Source organism: Macaca nemestrina, chromosome 18, assembly GCF_043159975.1.
Source record: "Macaca nemestrina isolate mMacNem1 chromosome 18, mMacNem.hap1, whole genome shotgun sequence".
Classification (NCBI taxonomy): domain Eukaryota; kingdom Metazoa; phylum Chordata; class Mammalia; order Primates; family Cercopithecidae; genus Macaca; species Macaca nemestrina.
In genome coordinates, this window is record NC_092142.1 from 67,191,961 (window position 1) to 67,212,383 (window position 20,423).

General features: G+C 42.0%; 1 protein-coding gene across 6 annotated transcripts in view; it reads left to right on the plus strand.

Moving 5' to 3' along the window:
* The window catches only part of LOC105491383 (nuclear factor of activated T cells 3), a 153,729-nt gene that overhangs the window by 34,443 nt on the left and 98,863 nt on the right, over positions 1-20,423 (plus strand). For 4 of the 6 annotated variants that reach the window (XM_011757742.3, XM_011757744.2, XM_011757741.3 and 1 more), the window contains exons 2-3: positions 10,869-12,003; positions 15,661-15,823. In XM_011757742.3, coding sequence (XP_011756044.1) covers positions 10,869-12,003; positions 15,661-15,823 — 1,298 coding nt within the window. Of the gene's footprint in view, positions 1-5,858; positions 5,952-10,868; positions 12,004-15,660; positions 15,824-20,423 lie in introns of all 6 variants that reach the window. The other 2 variants (XM_071084781.1, XM_071084780.1) reach the window with 1 other exon arrangement.

Consider the following 20,423-nt stretch of genomic DNA (forward strand, 5'->3'; position numbering starts at 1 on the left):
TATTTAGTCCATTTACATTTAAGGTTAATATTGTTATGTGTGAATTTGGTCCTGTCATCATGATGCTGGCTGGTTATTTTGCAGACCTGTTAGTGTAGTTGCTTCATAGTGTCATTGGTCTTTGTACTTGAGTGTGTTTTTGTAGTGGCTGGTAATGGTTTTTCCTTTCCATATTTAGTGCTTCCTTCAGGAACTCTTGTAAAGCAGACCTGGTGGTGCTGAATTCCCTCAGCATTTGCTTGTCTGAAAAGGACTTTATTTCTCTTTTGCTTATGAAGCTTAATTTGTCCAGATATGACATTTGGGTTGGAAATTCTTTTCTAAGAATGTTGAATATTGGCCTCCAATCTCTTCTGGCTTGTAGGGTTTCTGCTGAGAGGTCCACTGTTAGTTTGATGGGCTTCCCTTTGTGGTGACCTGTCCTCTCTCTTCCTGCCCTTAACATTTTTTCCTTCATTTCAACCTTGAGAGAATCTGATGATAATGTGTTTTGGGATTGATCTTCTCATGGAGTATCTTACTGGGTTTCTGTGGATTTTCTGAATTTGAATGTTGGCCTATCTTTCTAGGTTGGGGAAGTTCTCATGGATGATACCATGAAGTATGTCTTCCGACTTGGTTCCGTTTTCCCCGTCTCTTTCAGTTACCCCAGTCATAGGTTTGGTCTTTTTTTTTTTTTTTTGAGATGGAGTCTCGCTCTGTTGCCCAGGCTAGAGTGCAGTGGCGCGATCTTGGCTCACTGCAACCTCTGCCTCCTGGGTTCAAGCAATTCTTCTGCCTCAGCCTCCTGAGTAGCTGGGACTACAGGCATGCACCACCACGCCTGGCTAATTTTTATATTTTTAGTAGAGATGGGGTTTCACCATCTTGGTCAGGCTGATCTTGAACTCATGGTCTTGTGATCCACCTGCCTTGGCCTCCCACAGTGCTGAGATTACAGGCGTGAGCCACCTCACCTGACCAGGTTCAGTCTTTTTACGTAATCCCATAGTTCTTGGAGATTTTGTTCATTTCTTTTCATTTTTTTTTCTTTTCCTCTAGCATTGTTTGCCTGTCTTATTTCAGCAAGATAGTCTTCAGGCTCTGATAATCCTTTCCTCTGCCTGGTCTGTTCAGCTATTGATACTTGTGGTTGTAATTGTGAAGCTCTCTTGTTGTGTTTTTCAGCTCAGTCAGGTCATTTATGTTCCTCTCTAAACTAGCCATTCTGGTTAACAGCTCCTGTAATGTTTATCGTAGTTTTGCGCTTCTTTGCATTGGGTTAGAACATACTCCTTTAGCTCAGTGAAGTTTGTTATTACCTACCTTTTGAAGCCTGTCAATTCATTCTTCTCAGCCTCTCAACCCAGTTCTCTGCCCTTGATGGAGAAGTGTTGCGATCATTTAGAGAAGAGACACTCTGGCTCTTTGAGATTTTAGCATTCTTGTGTTGATTCTTTCTCATCTTTGTGGATTTATCTGCCTTTGATCTTTGAGGCTGCTGACCTTTGGATGGGATTTTTATGGGATCTTTTTTGTTGATGTTGTTGCTTTCTGTTTGTTTTTCTTTTAATAGTAAGGCCCCTCTTCCATAGGATAGGGCTGCTGCAGTTTACTAGGGGACCACTCCAGACCTAATTCATCTGCCCCCTCCCGCACCTGGAGGTATAAGCAATGGAGGCTGCAGAACAGCAAAGATGGCTGACTACTCCTTCCTCTGGGAGCTTCATCCCAGAGGGCACGGAGCTGATGCTGGCTGGAATGCTCCTGTATGAGGTGCCTGGCGACCCCTGTTGGGAGGTCTCACCCAGTCAGGAGGGATGGGATCAGGGACCTGCTTAAAGAAGCAGTCTGGCTGCCCCTTGGGTGAGCAGGTTCAGCTGTGACGGGGAGAATTCTCGTCTGGACTGCCAACAGGCAGGAAAGACTAGGTCAGCTGAACCGTGAGACCATAGCCACCCCTACCCACAGAGGCTTCTTCCCAGGATATCAGAGTTCTGTCCATAAACTCCTGGCTAGAGTTCCTGCATTTCCTGCAAGGAAATTTCGCCTGGTGAGGAGGGAAGGGTCTGGGTCCCACCTAAGGAAACAATCTGGCCACAATCTGCCACCACCACTGTGTTGCGCTGTGGGGAATTCCTCTTGGTCCAAACTGCCAGGTCTCCCCAACACCAGCAGGGCAAAACGGCAGACAGGAACCACAGTGATGGCAACTGCCCCTTTCCATAGGAACTTGGTAGTCTTAGGCAGTGTCCAGCCTGCTGCTGCTGGCCACAACCTGAGCAGGTTACACAGCTCTGTGCTTGGGTCCCAAGGCCCTGGTGGCATAGGCTCATGAGGGGATCTCTTGATCCATGGGATGTACGGATCTGTGGAAAAAGTGGTTTCCCGCATGGGGTAGCACAGTCACTCACCATCTCCCTTGGTTGGGTGTGGGAGTTTGCCTTTGTGGCTACCGGGTCAGGTTGTTGCTCCACCTTGCTTTTCCTAGCTCTGTGTGGGTCACACCAACCACCTAGTCAGTCCCAGTGAAATAACTTGGATACCTCAGTTGATGGAGCAGGATTCACTGGCCATTTTTGTTCTCAGTGGGAACCGCAGACTGGAGTGGCTTCTAATCGGCCTTCTTGGCTCCTCCTGCCTAAATTAGTGTTTTCTTTACTTCTTTGAAAATGCTTTTACTTTAAGTTGTTTCTTTCACACTGTTCATGGAGGCTAATTGTTTAATTACTTTAAACTCAGCATTGGCTCTTCAATAAATAACAACTGAGCAGATGCTGGTAACATCTGGCAGCACATCAAGGGCCAAGGAAAACCACCTTTTTTTTTTTTTTTTTTGGAGACGGAATCTTGTTCTGTTGCCAGACTGGAGTGCTGTGGCGTGATCTTGGCTCACTGCAACCTCCAACTCCCTGGTTCAAACCATTCTTCTGCCTCTGCCTCAGCCTCCCATGTTGCTGGGGTTACAGGCATGTGCCACCACGCCCAGATGATTTTTGTATTTTTAGTAGGGGTGGGGTTTCACCATGTTGGCCAGGATGATCTCGAACTCCTGACCTTGTGATCCACCTGCCTTGGCCTCCCAAAGTGCTGGGATTACAGTCATGAGGCACTGCGCCCAGCCAGAAAACCACTTTTTAAGGAAATCGTTTGTCTTATTTTGTAATTAACCTATTAATGTTGCTACCAGTGTCCTCAGTTTTTCTACCAGTTGTTCTTGCTGAAAGGCTAATAGTCTTGTAAGTTTTTCTCTGAACATATTTCTTTGATTTCTCCAGTCAAATACAATTTAAATAACTCACCATCAGTAAATGACTTTCTTTTGTTTTTTTTTTTTTTTTGAGACCGAGTGTTACTCTGTCACCCAGGCTGGAGTGCAGTGCTGCAATCTCAGCTCACTGCAACCTCCGCCTCCCGGGTTCAAGTGGTTCTCCTTGCCTCAGCCTCCCAAGTAGCTGGGATTACAGACGCCCGCCACTACACCTGGCTAATTTTTGTATTTTAGTAAAGACGAGGTTTTGCCATGCTGGCTAGGCCGGTCTCGAACTCCTGACCTCGTAATCCGCCAGCCTCGGCCTCTCAAAGTGCTGGGATTACAGGCGTGAGCCACTGGGCCTGGCCCCAGTAAATGACTTTCTTTACTTTGCTAACAAATGAGCCATTTTATTTTCTCTCTCTCTGGTTTTTTTTTTTTTTTTTTTTTTTTTTGGGAGACGGACTCTTGCTCTTGTCACCCAGGCTGGAGTGCAGTAGTAGTGCAATCTCGGCTTACTGCGACCTCCGCCTCCTGGGTTCAACTGATTCCGCTGCTTCAGCCTTCCAAGTAGCTGGGATTAGAGGTGTGTGGCACCATGCCCAGCTAATTTTTGTATTTTTAGTAGAGACAGGGTTTCACCATGTTGGCCAGACTGGTCTCAGACTCCTGACCTCAAGTTATCTGCCCTGCTTGGCCTCCCAAAGTGCTGGGATCACAGGCGTGAGCCACCACACCTGATTAGGTTTAAAAAATTTTTTTTTCTTTTCCTATGAGTTGGGAGTATTATGATGAATGATTTACTGTGGTAATGCATGTGTAATACACATGCATTACCACAGTAATGTATATATATATATATATGGCCATAATGTTATTGCACATCTAATTTAGTAACGGTATAACCACACTCTACTATGCTTTAAGAGGGCAACATTCAAAGTCTACTTTTCTTTTTGTGTTATGCACTAGTAAAATTTTTTTAAAGTCACAGTATATACGTATGCGTTGCTCTCATTAGAACTTTGTTACTGCAATTTGTGTCCATCAAGCAGCAATGTGAAGGAATAAGGGGTAGTACATGTGGTCCCTTTGACAGCTACTCAGCTCTACCCTTGTGTGAAAATAACCATAGATAGTATATAAATGAATGAGCATGGCTGTGTTTCAATAAAACTTTATTTATGAATGCCAGAATTTGAATCATAACTTTTTTTTTGTCATGACACAGTTAAAAACAATTTTTTGAAACCATTTAAAACCATTAGCTTGTCGGCTATAGAAAGACAAACTATTGTTTGTAGGCTTTCTATAGCCTACAAACTAATGATTTTAAATGTGACCTACCACCAAGGCCAGATTTGGCACATGGACTGTATTTTGCCAACCTCTGCTTCATACTATACATAAAAACATTCATAAGACAACTTGGGTTGTCCAGACTACTGTATGCTTGCATGGGGCCATCTGGTGGTTGAAGGAACATGGAACAAGTAATTCTTGAGATGGTGAAATTTCTGAAGTACCTTGAATTTGAGAACTCTAGACTTGGAAATCTGGATCTAGGACTGTTTGTCATAGATTGTAGTAGCTGCTTGTATCATTTCCAGAGGTTGGACACTTGGGAAAAAGATAAAGCAGCATTCCCACAAATTTTGTGTTCAGATCTCTGCAGTACTTTAAGACATCATTCTGACGTAGAATATGTTTGCTCCATCTACAGTTTATTTGGGAGAAGGGTGTGGATTTCAGCATTAGTCAACAACTGAAATGGGCTGATACAATAATTACATTTGAATAAACTGTAATTCCATGGGTGACTTTCTGTCCTTTTTTTCTCAAAGGGTTGGGATTTAATTAATTTTTCCTATTTAATCAAGTACATTCTTAAGGAAAAAGGCAGTTTGAAAATAAGCAATACGATTAGATGAAATTAGTAAAGAACAGTTGTTCTGCATGACTTCAAGGTGCTATGCCCTTTGAAAAACTGTTTGCTTGTTTTTCCTGTCTCTTTCCTTTTCTTTGCAACCATCTTCTCTCATTTTAGATTTCCTGCTTCTAATCTGTGGACTAGATGAGCATATAATATCATGGGATCTAAAATTGAGTAGAGAGGATCTGAACAAGGGGCCAAGGAAAATTTCTGTGAGTTAAACACATGAGCTTTATGCTGTATATTTTGAGTGTTCAGAGGCTTGTTTTACTTCTGTGCGCTTGAGCACCATTTAGATAGTTGACATTGTGAGCTAAGTTTTAGAAAGTTTTAGCTGTCATCGTAATTCAACAGTCTGATAGCATTGCCAAGAAACATGGCTCAAAAATTCCTAATTGAGGATTTTGCTGACATAACTTAGGAGTAACATAGATTCTCTAAGGGAAGCAATTCCAACAACCTTATTTATTTATTTATTTATTTATTTATTTATTTTGACGGGGTCTTGCTCTGTCATCGAGGCTGGAGTGCAGTGGCGCTATCTTGGCTTACAGCAACCTCTGAATCTCAGGCTCAAATGACCCTCCTGCCTCAGTCTCTTAGGTACCTGGGACTACAGTACCAGCCTGTAGTCTAATTTTTGTATTTAGACATGCCTGGCTCACTTTTGTATTTTTTTTTTTTTTTTTTTAGGAATGGGTTTTTGCCACATCGTCCAGACTGGTCTTGAACTCCTGAACTCAAGCCATTTGCCTGCCTTGGCCTCCCAAAGTTCTGGGATTACAGGTGTGAGCCACCATGCTTGGCCCCAAAAACTTGAACAAATGGTTTATTATAGACCTAATAAATGTCAGGGACTTACTTGGTAGGTACTGGAGATAACAGCAGTTGAAGTTGTTCTCAAATATAATAGAAATCATGTCATTCCCCTTTTAAAAATTCTTACATGGTTTCCATTATTCTTTGAATAAAATCCAAACTCCTTACTACGGTTCTTCTAGGTCTTGGCTTCTTCTAGCTCTACGCTTTCAGTTGTTAACTCTAGCCATCTTGGGCGTTTCTTAAAGAAACCAAGGTGTTATTTGTCTCAGACTGTTTATGCCTATTCTCCTGTGTTGGAACCATCACCTTCTCTCCCCAGCCCCACTGACTCCCTTTCTTTGCTTGCTGGTTCCTATTTATCTTTCAGGTTTTAGCTTACATGCTACCTTCTCAAAAAGGCCATCTTTGTACTCTGTAAAATGTGTTCCTTCTCTAATTCTCTCTTCTACCGCTTAGTAACACTTCACCATTTTTAATTTGTGTTTTTGTCAGTCTCTCCTGGAGACTGAGACTGCTTAATGAAAGCAGGGACCATATGTGTCTTATTTACTTTTTATGTACCTACCATCTAGAACAGTTTCTATAAAATATTAATCACATTATTAATAGATGGTGAATGAATGAGCACCTTCTTCACTTGGCTTGTGGGATGCTGCATTCTTTCAGTTATTCTTCCGTTTCACTGATGTCTCTTCTAACCTCTTAACTCATTCTTCTTTTTCTCCCTAATCCTAAACTTTGGAGTTCCTTGTGCCTCAGTTGCCTGCTTTCTTCTCTATTTGTACTAATTTCTTAGTGATCTTTTGGTCTTATGGCATAAATTTCAAGTATACATTAATGACTCGCAATTTTACATAACTAGCTTGTGTTCTTATGTACAAATATCTACTTGACATTTCCTCTTGGAAAGCTTACTGAAATCTCATATTTAATATGTACAGAGTAGAAGTTTTGGTTTCTTATCTCAAGTCTGTCTCACTTTATTTCAGTAATTGCTATTCTTTCAGAAATTCAGAAAATTTCAGAAATAAATTTTCTGTGTGTGTGTGTGTGTGTGTGTGTGTGTGTGTGTGTGTTTGTTTTTGTTTTTGTTTTTGTTTGAGACAGAGTCTCTCTCTGTTGCTGGGCCTGGAGTGCAGTGGCACGATCTCGGCTTACTGCATCTCCGCCTCCTGGGTTCACGCCATTCTCTCGCCTCAACTTCCCGAGCAGCTGGGACCACAGGCGCCCACCACCACGCCCGGCTAATTTTTTGTGTTTTCAGTAGAGACAGGGTTTCACCGTGTTAGCCAGGATGGTGTCGATCTCCTGACCCCTCATGATCTGCCTGCCTCGGCCTCTCAAAGCCCTGGGATTACAGGTGTGAGCCACTGCCCCCAGCCAATACTGTGTTTTTTTTATTTTTTGTTTTTGTTTTTTTTGAGATGGAGTCTTGCTCTGTTCCCGAGGCTAGAGTGCAGTGGCGCGATCTCGGCTCACTGCAAGCTCCGCCTCCCAGGTTCACGCCGTTCTCCTGCCTCAGCCTCCCGAGCAGTTGGGACCACAGGCGCCTGCCACCACGCCTGGCTAATTTTTTGTATTTTTAGTAGAGATGGGGTTTCACCGTGTTAGCCAGGATGGTCTCGATCTCCTGACCTCGTGATCTGCCCGACTCAGCCTCCCAGAGTGCTGGGATTATAGGCGTGAGCCACCGCGCCCGGCCAATACTGTGTTTTTAATAATAGTTCAAGGCTTTAAACCTTGGTGTCACCCTTGACTGTTCTTTCACATCCAGTCAACGAAGTTCCATCAGCACTACCTTAATCCAAAATCTGACTTCTTAATGCTGCTTCTACTTTTACCACTCACTACCACTTAGGTCCTGTATTCCATCATTTCTCACCTGGGTGATTACAGTAGCCTCCTAAGTTTATATCAGATCATATATATCAGATGATGTTACTTTTCTGTTTGGAATGCTCCAGTGGTTTCCCATTTCGCAAGGCCTTACCTGACTGCTCTCTCCCTGACCACCCCTGGCCCTCATTATTCTGCCTCCTTACTCAGTTATTCTGCCTTACTCGTTATTCTACCTCCTTACTCAAAAGTCCCACTGGCCTTGCTTTTTCTCACAGTGCACTTCAACAATGCTCTACCTCAGGTCTTTGCACTTACTATTATCCTCTGCCTGTATTATGCTGCTAACTTTCTGTATAGCTCAGTTACATTAATATTCTTCTGCTGTTTCCTCAAATATTAGAGAAGGCTTTCCAAACTTTCCTATTAAATTAACATCTTCACGTCGTCTGTATTTTTTCCCGTTTTATTTTCTCTTATAGCAAATATCACTGCCTGACATATTTTACTGAAATGTAAGCTCCATGAGGAGAGGACTTTGTTTTGTTTACCATGGTGTTTTTAATATTCAGAATATGCCTGCTTACATAGTAGTTGCTAAAAAAAATTTTGTTAAATGAATAAACTGAATCATGTTGTTTCCAGTGTAGATAGAATAGGTATATGTGATTGAAAAATGAACAGCACAAAGTTAGCACCCCAAAAATGGCAAAGTGGAGTAAAGAAACATTTCTGAAGGACATTGTTGAACTGTAATCCCAGCACTTTGGGAGGCTGGGGCAGTTGGATTGCCTGAGCCCAGGAGTTCAAGATTAGCTTGGGCAACAAAACGAGACCCTGTCTCTACAAAAAAAAGAAAAAAAAATGTGCTGGGAATGGTGGCATGCACCTGTGGTCTCAGCTACCCAAAAGATTGAGGTGGGAGGATCGCTTGACCCGGGAGTTTTAGGCAGCAGTGAGCTATGAGTGTACCACTGCACTCCAGCCTGGGTGACAGAGCGAGACCTGGTCTCGAAAAAAAAAAAAAAAAAAAAAGTCCGGGCATGGTGGCTCATGGTTGTAATCACAGCACTTTGGGAGGCCAAGGCGGGTAGATCACTTGAGGTCAGGAGTTTGAGACCAGCCTGGACAACATGGAAAACTCTGTCTCTACTAAAAATACAAAAATTAGCCGAGTGTTGTGACAGGCGCCTGTAATTCCAGCTATTTGGGAGGCTGAGGTTTGAGAATCACCTGAACTTGTGAGGCAGAGGTTGCAGTGAGCCAAGATCACGCCATTGCATTCCAGCCAGAGTGAGACTCTGTCTCAGGAAAAAAAAAAAAAAAAATTAGGCGTGGTGGCAAGTGCGTGTAGTCCCGGCTACTCAGGAGGCTGAGGCAGGAGGCAGGAGAATTACTTGAACCCAGGAGGCAAGATTGCGCCACTCACTGCACTCCAGCCTGGGTGACAGAGCAAGACTCCATCTCAAAGGAAGAAAAACAAAAACAAAAACAAAGAAAAACCCACTTTTGGAGCTCTCCTACCTTTGACTTCTTGTTGTGTTGGATAAATATATACAGGTTGATAATGCAGGTTGTTAAGTTGGATAATATATACAGGTCATATTCAAAATCTGGAATGTTCCAATATCCTACACTTCTTAGCTCTGACATGATGCCACAAGTGGAGAATTCTTAACACAGACTTTTTTTTCATTCACCAAATTATTAAAAAATATTATCCAAAATTACCTTTCAGGCTATATATATAAGGTATATATGAAACATAAATGAATTTCATGTTTAGACTTGGGTCCCATATCAAGATATCTCATTGTGTATATGTAAATGGGCCAAAAAAAAAAAAAATCCAAATTCCTAAACACTTTTGGCCTCAAGCATTTTGGATAAGGGATATTCAGCTTGTGTCCCCTCCCCCTTTTTCAGCTACATTGAGTTGGATTTTCTGTTCATTGTAGCCTAGGAATATCTCATTTCTTTTCTTTTTTTTTTTTTTTTTTTTTTTTGAGATGGAGTCTTGCTGTGTCACCCGGGCTGGAGTACGGTGGTGTGATCTCAGCTCACTGCAACCTGTAATTCTATGAGTATTTTTTAGAATTATGGATGTGATTTTTTTTTTTTTTAAATACATTTATTGGCCGGGCGCGGTGGCTCAAGCCTGTAATCCCAGCACTTTGGGAGGCCGAGACGGGCGGATCACGAGGTCGGGAGATCGAGACCATCCTGGCTAACACGGTGAAACCCCGTCTCTACTAAAAAGTACAAAAAACTAGCCGGGCGAGGTGGCGGGCGCCTGTAGTCCCAGCTACTCGGGAGGCTGAGGCAGGAGAATGGCGTGAACCCAGGAGGCGGAGCTTGCAGTGAGCTGAGATCCGGCCACTGCACTCCAGCCTGGGCGACAGAGTGAGACTCCGTCTCAAAAAAAAAAAAAAAAAAAAAAAAACCATTTATTGGGCTGGGCACAGAGGCTCCCTCACACCTGTAATCCCAGCACTTTGGGAGGCTAAGGTGAGAGGATAGCTTGAGCCCAGCCTGGGCAACAAAGCAAGGCCATGTATCTACCAAAAATGACAATAGAAAGTAACCAGGAGTGTGGCATGTACCTGTGTCCCAGCTACTCCGGAGGCTGAGGAAAGGATCACTTGAGCCTGGGATGGGAGGGTGAGGCTTCAGTGAGCTATAATCACACCATTGCACACCAGTCTAGGTGACAGAGTGAGACCCTGTCTCAAAAAAAAAAGAATAAAATCTTTTTCAGAGCATAATTTTTCCTGATTATCTTTTTAGAAAATGTGGAAATAAAAAGGAAAAATTACATATGTAATTGTATATGTAATAATCACACATATCTGCAGAAATAACCAGATGCATTGAAAAAACACACACATGCCACCTCTTTAGTGGAGCTGATGACATACATTTTATATCTCACTTTTTTCTCTCAAGATTGTTATTATTTACTTTCTCATCGAGTAATTTATACGTCTGAGTTTTCTAATTTCTTGTTTTGTTGGTTTTCTTTTTTTTTTGCCTTCCTTCCCATAGATCTTGAGCCAGATGATTGTGCATCCATTTACATCTTTAATGTAGATCCACCTCCATCTACTTTAAACACACCACTTTGCTTACCACATCATGGATTACCGTCTCACTCTTCTGTTTTGTCACCATCGTTTCAGCTCCAAAGTCACAAAAACTATGAAGGAACTTGTGAGAGTCCTGAATCTAAATATAGCCCATTAGGTGGTCCCAAACCCTTTGAGTGCCCAAGTATTCAAATTACATCTATCTCTCCTAACTGTCATCAAGAAATAGATGCACATGAAGATGACCTACAGATAAATGACCCAGAACGGGAATTTTTGGAAAGGCCTTCTAGAGATCATCTCTATCTTCCTCTTGAGCCATCCTACCGGGAGTCTTCTCTTAGTCCTAGTCCTGCCAGCAGCATCTCTTCTAGGAGCTGGTTCTCTGATGCATCTTCTTGTGAATCACTTTCACATATTTATGATGATGTGGACTCAGAGTTGAATGAAGCTGCAGCCCGATTTACCCTTGGATCCCCTCTGACTTCTCCTGGTGGCTCTCCAGGGGGCTGCCCTGGAGAAGAAACTTGGCATCAACAGTATGGACTTGGACACTCATTATCACCCAGGCAATCTCCTTGCCACTCTCCTAGATCCAGTGTCACTGATGAGAATTGGCTGAGCCCCAGGCCAGCCTCAGGACCCTCATCAAGGCCCACGTCTCCCTGTGGGAAACGGAGGCACTCCAGTGCTGAAGTTTGTTATGCTGGGTCCCTTTCACCCCATCACTCACCTGTTCCTTCTCCTGGTCACTCCCCCAGGGGAAGTGTGACAGAAGATACCTGGCTAAATGCTTCTGTCCATGGTGGGTCAGGCTTTGGCCCTGCAGTTTTTCCATTTCAGTACTGTGTAGAGACTGACATCCCTCTGAAAACAAGGAAAACTTCTGAAGATCAAGCTGCCATAGTACCAGGAAAATTAGAGCTCTGTTCAGATGACCAAGGAAGTTTATCACCATCCCGGGAGACTTCAATAGATGATGGCCTTGGATCTCAGTATCCTTTAAAGAAAGATTCATCTGGTGATCAGTTTCTTTCAGTTCCTTCACCCTTTACCTGGAGCAAACCAAAGCCTGGCCACACCCCTATATTTCGGTGAGTTGATGGAAATGGCTGCTGGTCATTTTTCATGTTTATGGGTCGTGGCATATAACTACATTATCAATATATAATGATTTGACTATTTCTCCTCTTCCTATTTTTTAAAAAAAATTCTACCAAAAAACTTAATGTTTATTTTCATTTGAATCTTAAAAATATTTTTAGATAGGTTAAATATAATTTTAAAAGTATATAGCCAATGAATTGTTGATAATAATAAATTACATTTAAAAATCCTGGCTGGGTTTGGAGGCTTCTGCTTTGTATTCCCAGCACTTGGGAAGCTGAGGCAGGAGGATGGATTGAGCCCAGGAGTTTGAAACCAGCCTGGGCAACATAGCAAGATCCTGTCTCTACAAAAGAATTAACCAGGCATAGTAATATGTGCCTGTAGTCCTAGTTGCTTGGGAGGCTGAGGTAGAAGGATTGCTTGAGCCCAGAACTTCAAGGCTGCAGTGAACCATGATCATGCCATTGTACTCCATCCTATTTCTACCAAAAAAAAAAAAACAAGTTTATTGTAAAACTTGGATAATAATATGAATTTAATTACTAAGAAAACTATATGGGGCCAGGCGTGGTGTCTCATGCCTGTAATCCCAACTTTGGGAGGCCCTGCCAGGCAAATCACTTGAGTCCAGGAGTCACCAGCCTGGCTGACGTGGCAAAACCATGTCTCTACAAAAAATATAAAAATTAGCCAGGTGTGGTGGCACACACCTGTAGTCCCAGGTACTAGGGAGCCTGAGACGGGAGCATCACCTGAGATGGGAGATGGAGGCTGCAGTGAGCTGAGATCGTGCCACTGCACTGCAACCTGGGTGAAAGTAAGACCCTGTCTGGACCACTCCCCACAAAAAAGAAAAAAAAAGAACCTATTAATTACATTTACAGAATCAATTTAATCTATAATTGATTAGAAAAAACAACTTTTATGTATTAAATTCCCACATGGAGTTGTACCTGTTAGGATTTTTGTTTTGTTTTTTTGAGACAGCATCTTGTTGCCCAGGCTGGAGTGCAGTGGTGCAATCATAGCTCACTGCAGGTTCGACCTCCCAGACTCAAGCAATCCTTATACCTCAGGCTCCTGAGTAGCTGGGACTATAAGCATATACCACCACACTCAATTATTTGGGGGGGAAAAAATTTTTTTTTTTTTTTTTTTGGTAGAGATGGAGTCTTGCTTTGTTGCTCAGGCTGATCTCACTCCTGGCCTCAAGTGATCCTCCTGCCTCAGTTTGCAAAGTGCCAGGATTATAGGCAGGAGCCACTGTGCCCAGCCAGGGGTTTTTCTTTTATTTTATTTTTTTCCTTTTTTTTTTTTTTTTTGAGATGGAGTCTCGCTCTGTCGCCCAGGCTGGAGTGCAGTGGCCGGATATCAGCTCACTGCAAGCTCCACCTCCCGGGTTCACGCCATTCTCCCGCCTCAGCCTCTGAGTAGCTGGGACTACAGGCGCCCGCCACCACGCCTGGCTAGTTTTTTGTATTTTTAGTAGAGATGGGGTTTCACCATGTTAGCCAGGATGGTCTCGATCTCCTGACCTCGTGATCCACCCGCCTCGGCCTCCCAAAGTGCTGGGATTACAGGCTTGAGCCACCGCGCCCGGCCTTTTTTTTTTTTTTTTTGAGACGGAATGTCACTGTCGCCAAGGCTGGAGTGCAGTGGCACGGTCTCAGCTCACTGCAACCTCTGCCTTCCAGGTTCAAGCGATTCTCCTGCCTCAGCCTCCCAAGTTGCTGGGATTCCAGGCACCTGCCACCACCCCTGGCTAATTTTTTTGTATTTTTAGTAGAGACGGGTTTCCCCCTTGTTGGCCAGGCTCCTGACGTCAGGTGATCTTCCCACCTCGGCCTCCCAAAGTGCTGGGATTACAGGTGTGAGCCACCGTGCCCGGCCAATGCTTTTTTTCTCATTGAGAATCTTTATTTCTCAATCCTGATCTTTAGAAAAATAGAATTATTGGCCGGGCGCGGTGGCTCAAGCCTGTAATCCCAGCACTTTGGGAGGCCGAGACAGGCGGATCACGAGGTCAGGAGATCGAGACCATCCTGGCGAACACGGTGAAACCCCGTCTCTACTAAAAAAATACAAAAAACTAGCCGGGCGAGGTGGCGGGCGCCTGTAGTCCCAGCTACACAGGAGGCTGAGGCAGGAGAATGGCGTAAACCCGGGAGGCGGAGCTTGCAGTGAGCTGAGATCCGGCCACTGCGCTCCAGCCCCGGCGACAGAGCGAGACTCCGTCTCAAAAAAAAAAAAAAAAAAAAGAAAAATAGAATTATGGTAATGAAGACAACTTTGAACCCATCCCTTTGCTACTGAAATTTATCTTAATTTTTCTAGTGGTTTGCTTAAGACTGCAAAACAAATACAGAAGTAACTGAGAGTTGAAGTTGGATTTTTTCAGACTAATAAAAATTAATATCCTTGAATTTCATAGGAGTAGGACTTAAAGCTAGGCTGAGAACATGGAAGGAAACAATGAAATAATTTAGAAATTGTACTTGACCTGTAGACATATGAAGTTTTTCTTTTATAATCCATATTTTAATGTTAATATATCAAAATGAACCTTTGGGCCTTTAAGCAATTTAAATGTTCTTATTGATAAGGTAAAAAAAAAGTAACATTTAGAGATGCTGGAGTGACGGGCTGTTTTCCGACCAAACGTACCAAAATTAAATTTTTACTTCAAATTGCAGTATATTGCTGAACAGAAGCAATTTTTCAGAGAGACAGGGAAAGGCACAGTAGGGAGGAAGTAGGGAAAGGAGCGATAGGGAGGAAGTGCGGGAAGTGATAACTTCAATAGGTTGACATCCACAGATTGTACCAGGGAGGGAGAGAGACATCCTGACACGGAGAGAGAGATGTTTGGATATGTGGAGAGATACTGATACACATAAACAGAAATGTGCCTCTTTGTTTAAAAAAATTGAATTATTATTTTTTGGTTATTTTTGTTAAGTACATACACATAATTGAGAAAAATTTACAGTTTTATAAATTATTAGAATTTGTCTTTTTCAAAAAAAGTGGGAAACCAAAATGAAGGTAAGACAGATTTTTAAATTTTATTTGATTTTACTATTATTATTATTTTTTGAGACAGAGTCTCGCTCTATTGGCCAGGCTGGAGTGCAGTGGTACAATCTTGGCTCATTGCAGCCTCTGTCTCCTGGGCTCAAACAATTCTCCTGCCTTAGCCTCCCTAGTAGCTGGGATTACAGGCGAGTGCCACCATGCCCAGCAAATTTTTGTAGTTTTACTAGAGGTGGGGTTTCACCATGCTGGCAAGGCTGGTCTCGAACTCCTGATCTCAGGTAATCTGCCTGCCTCAGCCCCCAAAGTGCTGGGATTACAGGCATGAGCCACCACACCTGGCCTTTATTTTTATTTTCTAAAATTTATTTATCTTTAAGCACGTACCACCTTTGGGAAATAAAATAGATTTTATTCTAAAGATGAAATAATTATTTATTAAGCACTCACCATAACCAGAATTATAACTTACTGAGTGAAGTTTTATTTTGTAATACATTGTTTCAGAGATCAAAGGAAGAAATGTTGGTGCTGGCAAAGAAGCCATTTGAGTCGTTGCTTGGCAATAATAGTATGGTGACATGCATCTTTGTGTGTTTTGTTTGTAGCACATCATCATTACCTCCACTAGACTGGCCTTTACCAGCTCATTTTGGACAATGTGAACTGAAAATAGAAGTGCAACCTAAAACTCATCATCGAGCCCATTATGAAACTGAAGGTAGCCGAGGGGCAGTAAAAGCATCTACTGGGGGACATCCTGTTGTGAAGGTATGAGACTTTTGGGGCTTGTTTTGCAGATACCATACAACTAGTGATGATTAGACAAATCTATTCAGTTAGGTACTAGAGAGTACAAAGAGCAAAAACTCAAAACTAGAGAGCCTCTGTTGTTTTGGGGGCTTGTTGATGTGACTACACTTCTGCATTGAGTTATATTTGCTAGGCTAAAAGATGTTCTTTCGTGGACTGACTTTCCTTCTGTGGAGACTCTAGGGAAAGATTACAGCGGCCAAATAGCTGTTTTACTGACAAAAAAATACGGCCGTATTATATTTATGAATAAAATATATGCTTATTTAAAATTTAATACAGGCCGGGTGCGGTGGCTCATGCCTGTATCCCAGTACTTTGGGAGGCCGAGGCAGGTGGATCTTGAGCTCAGGAGTTCAAGACCAGCCTGGCCAACATGGTGAAACCCTGTCTCTATTAAAAATACAAAAATTAGCAGGGCGTGTTGGCAGGTGCCTGTAATCCCAGCTACGCGGCAGGCTGAGGCAGGAGAATTGCTTGAACTCGGGAGGTGGAGGTTGCAGTAAGCCGAGATCGTGTCACTGTACTCCAGCCTGGGCAACAGAACTAGACTCCGTCTCTAAATAGATAAATAAATAAAATCTAATACAGAAAAATAGAAAGAATAAAGCAACAAATTACCCAAAATCTAACCCTCTCAGAAATAAGCAGTGTTAACATTTGATTAACATTCCAAATAACTCTCTATGTATATATTTAGTGGAAGACTGAATGGATAGCTAGAAAAATGATTCGATTTTTTTAAGGAAAGAGATTACACCTGTAATCCCAGTACTTTGTGAGGCTGAGGCAAGTGGATCACTTGAGCCCAGGAATTTAAAGCCAGCCTGGATAATACAGTGAGACCCAGTCTCTACAAAAAAAATACAAAAATTAACTGGGCATGGTGGTTGTATGCCTATAGTCCCAGCCATTCCGGAGGCTAAGATGGGAAGACCAATTGAGCCTGGGAGGTTGAGGCTGTAGTGAGCCATGATCACGCCACTGCACTCCAGCCTGGGCAACAGAATGAGACCCTGTCTCAAAAAAAAGAATTCCTAAAATATCTTTCTAAGGTCACAAAAAGAGATTAAATACATTATTGAGAGATTGAAGTTATTGTTTCAGATTTAGATGGCATGGATTGACTTCTACTCTGAAAAGTAAGGTAATTGTCTTTCTTAAACTTCCTTCACCTTTTCTATTCTTTACCTCCTGAATTTTCTTGCTTATGGTATTTTTCCTTTCAAATTTACATCCTCCCTAACTTCTCCACCAATTATTTAGCCTTAGTTCTATTTCTAGTTAGATTCAATGCTCACTACTACTTCTTTTTTATTTATTTCATTGTTAAGTTTTTTTGTTTTTATGTGAGGAGGGCTTTGGATTCTGTGTTCCATAGGTTCTTTCATGTTTGAAAATGTGTTTTTTGCCTTTATATACTCAAATATAGAAATGACTGTAGATAATAATCTCTTAGAACTGTGTAGACATTTTTCCCTCTTGTCTTAATGGTATTGAATACTGTAGTGGAAAAACTAATTACACTGAAGTGATTTTCAACAAATAAAATCTACGAACTATCATCTCTTTTATGAGCTATGCTTTATGATTATTATCTGATCATGTTTTATAGTTCTTTACATATAAAGATTTACATTTTAGATGGGTTTTTTAATGATTTGTATTAAGAAATGCCAGGAAAACAAAACATAAGAATTTTGTCATTTTGTTCATAAGTCATATTTTGTTGTTAAATGAGCTTATTTCATTTTGATAAAAGAAGCAGGTTTGTTGCTTAGTTTTCTATATCTTTAATTTTCACAGCAATAAACAAATTATTTACAAGTGTATAAATGAACAAGTCCTTTGGGAGGGTACATGATTTGTTTCCACAGTTTTCCTTTAATGAAAAAACTGATGCATGTGCTGTGATCAAAAGCAAAAAACAAAGTTAAAAAAAGCATTCTAAGGCCGGGCACGGTGGCTCAAGCCTGTAATCCCAGCACTTTGGGAGGCCGAGACGGGCGGATCACGAGGTCAGGAGATCGAGATTGTCCTGGCTAAAACGGTGAAACCCCGTCTCTACTAACAAAAATACAAAAAGCTAGCTGGGCGAGGTGACGGGCGCCTGTAGTCCCAGCTACTCGGGAGGCTGAGGCAGGAGAATGGCGTAAACCCGGGAGGCAGAGCGTGCAGTGAGCTGAGATCCGGCCATTGCACTCCAGCCTGGGCAACAGAGCAAGACTGTGTCTCAAAAAAAAAAAAAAAAAAGGCATTTTAAAAGATTAAAAAAAACAAAAACAAAAACAAAAACTGAGCCAGGAACAATGGTGTGTGCTTGTAGTCCCAGCTACTGGGGAGACTGAGGCTTAAGTATCGCTGGAAGCCAAGAGTTCAGGGCTGTGGTATATGATGACTGTGGCTGGAAATAGCCACTGCACTCCAGTCTGGGCAACATGTCTCTAAAAAACAAAAGCAGAACTGGTGCTGTGGCTCATGCCTGTAATCCAGGTGACATGGTGGACTGGGATGCTGAGGTGAGAGGATTGCTTGAGGCCAGGAGTTTGAGACCAGACTGGACAACAAATAAATGAGTAAAATTAGCTGGGCATTGTGGCACACACTTGTAGTCCCAGCTACTCCAGAGGCTGAGGCAGCAGGATTGCTGTAGCCGGGAATTTGAGGCTGCTGTGAGCTATGATTGTGCCACTGCACTTCAGCCTGGGCAACAGAGCGACCCTATTTCTACAAAAAATTTGAAGAATAGCCAAGTGCAATAAGTAGCTTGTGCCTGTAGTCCCTGCTCTTTCAGAAGCTGAGGTGGAAGGATCTTTTGAGCCCAGGAATTTGAGGCTGCAGTGATCTGTGATCATAACGCTGCACTCCAGATTGGGTGACAGAGCAAGGCACTTCTCAAAAACCAAGACAAAACAGCTGAGTCTCTCCTTAAGGGGAGACTACAACTCCTGGTATTAGCAGTTTTTATTTTCTTCTTGTAAGTGACTTTTTGTTTTCTAACTTATTGATTGAAGAATTATTTCTTTATACTTGAAATGATTGACTTAACCAGAGTATGTCTGAATGTTAATAGTTCTTTATCAGTCTTTTCCAGTACTGTTGATGCTCCCTTTCAATCTGAAATTCTTTCTTGCTTCATGGCCAGAAAAAGATGTATATATTTCCTTTTCCTTTTATTTTGTTGTTTACTTAAGTGACTCTAATTATTATTCAAATGTTGGCTTATCTTAGGTCTTGCTATGTTGCCCAGGCTGTTCTTGAACCCTTGGCCTCAAACGATCCTCCCACCTTGCCCCCCAACCTTTTTTTTTTTTTTTTTTTAAGAGATAGGCTCTTGCTCTGTTACCTAGGCTGGAGTTCAGTGTCATGATCATACTTAACTGCAGCCTCAGACTCCTAGGCTCAGGGCATTCTCCTGCCTCAGCCTCCTGAGTCGCTGGGACTACAGGTCCATGCCACTGCATCTGGCTAACTTTTTAATTTTTTTGTGGAGATAGAGTCTTGATTTGTTGCCCAGGCTGGTCTCAAAACTCCTGGCTTCAAGTGATCCTCCTGCCTTGGCCTTCCAAAGTACAGATATTATAGGTGTGAGCTGCCAGGCCTGGCTGATTTCTCTCTTTTCTTGTGGTGGAATAGTATTCAATTGTGTATACATACCACATTTTAGAAATCCATTCATCCATTGACAAACACTTAATTTGGTTCCATATGTTGGCCGTTATGAATAATACTGCAAGAAACAGCATAAATATCTTTTTAACCTACTGATTTCATTTCCTTTGGATATATAATATACCCTGTAGTGGAATTGCTGGATCATATGGTAGTTCTGTTTTTAATTTTTTGTGTAACCTCCATACTGTTTTCTGTAATGGCTGTACTCACATTCCCATAACAGTGTGCCGGTATTCCCTTTTCTCCTTATCCACACCAGAATTTTCCTTCTTTTTGCATTTTGATAAATAGCCATGCTAACTGGAGTGATATTATGTCTCATTGTGGTTTTGATTTGCATTTCCCTGATGATTAGTGATGTTGAGCATTTTTTCATATACCTATTTGCCATTTGTATATCTCCTTTTGAGAAATGTCGTTTTAGATCCTTTGCCCACTTTTTAGTTAGATTGTTCAGGGTTCCTTGGCTGTTGAGTTGTTTGAGTACCTTGTGCATTCTTAGTATTAGTCCTTTGTTGGATGAATAGTTTGAAGATATTTTCTGCCATTGTATAGGTTATCTCCTCATTCTGTTGATTATTTCCTTTGCTGTACAGAAGCTTTTTAGTTGATAGAAATTGTTTTCTCTGTTTTTGTTGGCTGTGATTTTATAACATTACTCATAAAATCTTTGCTTAGATCAATGTAATGGAGCTTTCCCCCTATGTTTTCTTCTAGTAGTTTTGTAGTTTTAGATCTTAAATTTAAGTCTTTAATCCATTTTGAGTTGATTTTTTTGTATGTTATGAAAGATGGGTGTCTAATTTCATTCTTCTGCATGTGAATATCCAGTGTTCCCAGCATATGTATTGAAGAGGGTATCCTTTCCCCAGTGTATGTTCTT